We start from the raw sequence: 5,229 nt of genomic DNA on the forward strand, positions 1-5,229 counted from the left end.
TCCGTGAAATCCGAATCTGCCAATATCGTTCTAACTTTACTCAACTGGGAGACGAATCGTGTCTTAAGACAACATCAAGGGTGGGGTTACTTGGTAAAGCTAGTTTTTAATGAAATATGGATGAATGCCGGTGATTCTCGGGTAAGTTACGTTTGTGTGTCAATTTAATTATGTTATCCAATATCCTGTGTGCACAATTGGTCCGGTGAACAATATCTTTCTTATCTTTAAAATATTGTCTGAATTCAGTTTAAAGGTGTTTCCATGAGTGATATTTTCGAACATTGACAAGAATTTATGAAGGTTTTTGTCTAATTGTTGGATGGTAGGCTATATGTTTTTATTTACATGCAACATGCATGCAAAATACAAAAATTGTTATCTGTTATGTTGGGAAGGCGTGTGGCGTAGGTGCGATGGTGTTTGGATCAGGGGGGCACAGGTTGAAACCCCACTGCAGTCAGCATGTCGTTGTGTCCCTGGGCAAGCCACTTCACCCCAAATTGCTCCTGTGGGACTGGGGAGTGCCCACAGTATTGAGTAAGTCGCTTTGGATAAAAGCGTATAACAAGTAACATACAATGTAATGTAATGTTATCACAAGAAGTAGGCTACAGCCTTGGGGTTTTTTAAATAGCTGATGGAATCATCTATGAATTGACACAGGTAGGAAGTTAGACTAAACAATTAACGTGCTTAATTATTCTCAGTAAACACACAAATAATGACAGCGAAGATAAAATAAAAAGATCCAAATGTTGGCCATAAAATCGTTATCCACCGGTGAATCAGTGTGTGTATCCAGGGGCGCCGTTTGCCGACAGGCAAGGCAGGCAAGTGCTTGGACCAGAAGGGGGCCCCCAAAGAAGGTAGATTAAGAAGGTCCACAGCAACGACAACATGAAACACCCTTTAATTTACTGCAACGAAATGTCGGGAAACCCCCTCAAGGCGGCCCCATGCATAGTGCGCCGTAAGAAACTGCTTTCAGTTCAATTTCAGTTTCGTTGCACCGCTCCGTTTCTGGGGGACTTTACTGGCATTTATCCGGACCGGAGACCTTGTATAACATTCACAAGTGGACCTTTAATAAAAAAGTTTGAGTACCTCTGGTGTAAACATAGTAAACACTTAATGAGAAGCGTATTGGAGCGGTATCCGTCGGTAGAAAACATACCTGAAAAACAGAGGGGGAGGTAGTTTTCCTGTTAACGTCAGAGAATACCTTTGAACAAGAAGCTCCCCCTCTGCATTTTGACCCAGAACACAAAGCTGAGCCGCAGGGAGACGAATCGTGTCTTAAATCAACATCAAGGGTGGGGTACTACTTACCTGGTAAAGCTAGTATTTGACGAATTATGGTGACTGGTAAATTACCTTTGTATGTCAATTTAATTGTTATCCTGTGTGCACAATTGGTCCGGTCAACAATGTCTTTCTTTGTCTGAATTCAGTTTAAAGGTGTTTCCATACTATGAGTGATATTTTCGAACATTGACAAGAATTTATGAAGGTTTATGTATAATTGTTGGACGCTGGGCCTATATGTTTTCATTTACACTGGCAATTCCCGTAAAACGCAACATAACTACCACTGTTTGTGTATTTTCTAACTAAACTCTTCCAGAGAATAGGGGAATACAAAACATATATAGCCTAAAATCAAAATGTTACCACATTTGTGAGTGTATTTTATTTTTGGCAAACTTCTTGAATGGCTGCTTGTGTTAATATTCAATAGTTTATTCTTTGAGATCTTATATTGTAAAATATAATTTTGGAATTAACACCAACATTAAGCTACCCTATCACCTCCACTATCTCGAAAGTTAAAAGAAAAGCACTGCCATACCTAGATGGGCGAATTTGAACCAATGAGGTTCAATGAGAATTGTTTCAATAGGCTAAGTAAAATACTCCCTCTTCTTTTCTCAGGTGCGGGCCGTTTCATTCATGAAACATCAGCTGCTGCCACGTTCTTTCAGAAGAGAGATCACCTTCAACTGAGCCTTGACCCCAGCGTTTTCAACAATGGGGTATTTCACATCTTTAAAAAAAAAAAGGAACAAAATAAAGACTACTTTATTGTTTAAGCTACGGTGCCACATACTTCTGCATGTTAAGAATCAGAGATTTCTGTTTAATCTGACTAATCTGACATCTTTGGCTCTTTTTTCGCAGACATCTTCAGAGGATGAGGAGTGTTTGGAAATGTGTGCTCTTTGTTCCCATCACACTCTGTGCGATCTACTTAATACCTGCATCTGTAAAGTGAGTCTGTGTTTAAATTGAGGGGACACTACATGCAAGAACAATTACTGTAAGCCTAAATGCTAACATTACTTAATGGACAAGTTTTTTTATTTTTTGTTTTAGACTTTTTATTGGCTTCCTACCTATGGAGAAATGCCATTTGGAAAGTGCAAAGATGCTGAATCTGGACAGCAGTGTGGACGCCAGCCTCAATCTCCAGTAAGACCAGAAGACCTGTACAATTTGGCTGAACAGATAGTCCTGAGACCAACACAGACATTTATCTATCATGTTGAGAAGCCGCAGGTTTCATCTGATTGGACATAAAGCAGCAACAACAAATAAGTGGTGGTTTTTGTATTTCACCTTTTTAAATAATTCCTAAGAAGAAGGTGTATTTATAAATAAATGTTGGCTGAATTAATGGAGCCACATAAAACTATTTTTGCTTAATCCATATCAGAAGGGTAGCTATTTTATATGTTTAACCTGAAATTGCAGTTAAAGTTTTAGTGCAACAGAATTTAACTGAATCTAAGTTGAGTGTAAATATAAAATAATACTACTAAAAATATTTAGATGCATATGACGTGTTTGAGTCACAATTTACCTGTAGTAAGCTTCAGGTTGGTAAAGAAGAGTATTATAAAAGGGAATTCAGTCTAAAAAAATACATTTGTTTTATATTTCAGGTCCAGACCTGACGTGCTAACCTGTACATATTGGAAAGCTGCCATCATCTGGGAAGGGATGTTTGACCCCCGCCTCTATGACGAGATGCACAAGATGAGAGGATCCTCTGTGGCTCTAACAGTCTTTGCTGTGGGCAGGTTGGTTTTCACATGAATAAAGTAATAACTCTAAAGATAATCTGTCATCAAACCTAAATACCTCCTGCTCAGCCAACTGTATTTTTAGTGCATTAATGTTTAACTGGGTGATGGTTGGACAGATTGTAAAAAAAAAAAAAAAAGTTGGCAGCACCAGGTTTCTGTTATCGCAGACAAACTGTATGACAAACTGTAAAACATGACAAAAAAAACACAAAACATAATGACCCCCCAAAAAACCCAGTGCTTATAGTTACTATAGCTAACTTAGAAAATATATGTTTTACTGTACTCATAAACATGTGAAGTGGACATGCTGCATCTAGTCTTAAAATTAATTGTAGTGCAGTTACAGATAAAGTCATAGGCTACTGTTTGTTTGGTCGGTTGAGGTCACCAGATCAGATACCACTGCCCCAGCACATTGCAGCAAACAGTTTTTACTTGCAGCAGCAGACTAAATAAGATCTGCAACATTTAGTTGCACGCATCAATGGACCTCAGTTTCCTCTGGAGGTAGAGTGATAAGAGTCTAACAGAAATGTGACTTGTTTTCTTTTCCTCAAAAGATACCTTGATGCTTACCTACACACATTCCTGAACTCATCCGAGCAACACTTTATGGTGGGTTTGCCCGTGACCTACTACGTGTTTACGGATATGCCAGAGAAGGTGCCTAACATCAAGTTGTCTCCTCTGAGAAGCATGAAGGTGATCAAAGTGGAGAAGAACTCCAGGTGGCAGGACGTCTCTATGATGCGAATGAAGAGCATATCAGATGTGATAGAGTCTGATATTCGCCACCACTGCACGCACGTCTTCTGCTTTGATGTGGATCAGGTATTTACTGGGAGATTTGGATCAGAGGCTCTTGGGGATTCAGTAGCTCTACTCCACGCCCACTACTACCGCCTTCCAAAGCATTTGTACACCTACGACCGCAACCCAAACTCCAAGGCGTACATGGAAACTGGGGATTTTTACTACCACGCTGCCATCTTCGGGGGCTCGTGGAAGAATGTGAAAGCGTTGACCGAGGCCTGCTATCAGGGCATCATGGAGGACAAACAGAACAATGTGGAGGCTCTGTGGCACGATGAGAGCCATCTGAACAAGTACATGCTGCTCCACAAACCCAGCAAGGTTCTCTCTCCAGAGTACTGCTGGGATACCAGCATCGGTTTCAGGAAAGACATACAAGTCACCCGATTACTGTGGGCACCAAAATATTATGACACACTTCGCACACCTTAAAAACTTGACAAATGCTAACAAATGTAATGTCTCAGGTTCTCATGCTCCCCGGCTCATTTTGTTCTCTCAGGAATTAATTTGCATATCTTCAAGTATTTTCATAATGGAGTGACAACTTCTTATATAAATACACACTTGTCTTTTATCCGGATATCAAATGTTTTTGTTGCATTTTTTTCGATGTATAATATATATATATAAGTCAACTTTTTACATGTTTGATCAAACTGGCTGCACTTATTGATCCAGCTTATTTATTTGTATGTCACTTTGCCAAATGCCACTGTATCTCTGTTTTTAACTGATACTTATTGACACTCAAATGTTGTCACATTTTTTATAACTGTCAAATCAATAGCTTTTCTTCCCCCTGTTAATGTGTGATTTGTGTCAGTCTTTCCTCTTCTGTAAAGCGATGTGCTGCTCTTCGTTAACTGTATTCACAGTGTTCATGTACAATGTTTATTAATTATATCTTCACCAATTTAAGATACACATATAATCACCATAATGTCAGCGAGTCAGATTAATATGTAGTCTTCAAAGCATCCAATTTGAATGATTTGACAAAGTATTGAAATGGGGGTCGTAGACATACATGCTAACAACAGAGACACTTTATGTTAGGGATGTCTTGCCTTTAGTTCATTCAGAATGGAACAATAGAAACATATTTATCCCGTGACTGCAGTGGCTCCCTGCCATTTCTCAAAGATGTGTTGGAGGAATGGACATTTAAAATCATCTTATGAGTTTCTGAAGAAAGCTTAAAGGGAGAACCCAGTATGCTGCACTCTGCTAAGCTTTAGTAGAAGAAAAGGATTTTAATAGAATTTGATGTAGTTGCATTGACAAATCATTAGAGCTCGATCAATATTGCTTAATGAATTAT

General features: G+C 39.1%; 1 protein-coding gene across 9 annotated transcripts; it reads left to right on the forward strand.

Moving 5' to 3' along the window:
* LOC117548214 (N-acetyllactosaminide alpha-1,3-galactosyltransferase-like) lies at positions 1 to 4,843 on the forward strand. Of its 9 annotated transcripts, none has more exons than XM_034219348.1 (7): positions 37 to 141; positions 399 to 540; positions 1,936 to 2,036; positions 2,182 to 2,271; positions 2,356 to 2,472; positions 2,946 to 3,083; positions 3,653 to 4,843. In XM_034219348.1, exons 3-7 carry the CDS (start codon positions 2,032 to 2,034, stop codon positions 4,335 to 4,337), a joined length of 1,035 nt encoding a protein of 344 aa, XP_034075239.1. In that variant the 5' UTR covers positions 37 to 141; positions 399 to 540; positions 1,936 to 2,031; the 3' UTR covers positions 4,338 to 4,843. The 9 variants fall into 9 exon arrangements, with proteins under 9 accessions (XP_034075238.1, XP_034075244.1, XP_034075239.1 ...); XM_034219354.1 differs by having other exon boundaries at positions 40 to 141; positions 2,377 to 2,472; XM_034219347.1 differs by lacking the exon at positions 399 to 540 and having other exon boundaries at positions 1 to 141.
* Positions 4,844 to 5,229: the final 386 nt, after the last annotated feature.

The sequence above is a fragment of the Gymnodraco acuticeps genome, unplaced genomic scaffold, assembly GCF_902827175.1.
Source record: "Gymnodraco acuticeps unplaced genomic scaffold, fGymAcu1.1, whole genome shotgun sequence".
NCBI classification, from domain to species: domain Eukaryota; kingdom Metazoa; phylum Chordata; class Actinopteri; order Perciformes; family Bathydraconidae; genus Gymnodraco; species Gymnodraco acuticeps.

Excerpts from the sequence above, each read along its gene's own strand:
- LOC117548214 (XM_034219347.1), top strand. Across the intron at positions 2,272-2,355 it reads TTAATACCTGCATCTGTAAA|TTTTTTTATTTTTTGTTTTA; the intron begins GTGAGTCTGTGT and ends TTAATGGACAAG. Across the intron at positions 3,084-3,652 it reads ACAGTCTTTGCTGTGGGCAG|ATACCTTGATGCTTACCTAC; the intron begins GTTGGTTTTCAC and ends TTTCCTCAAAAG.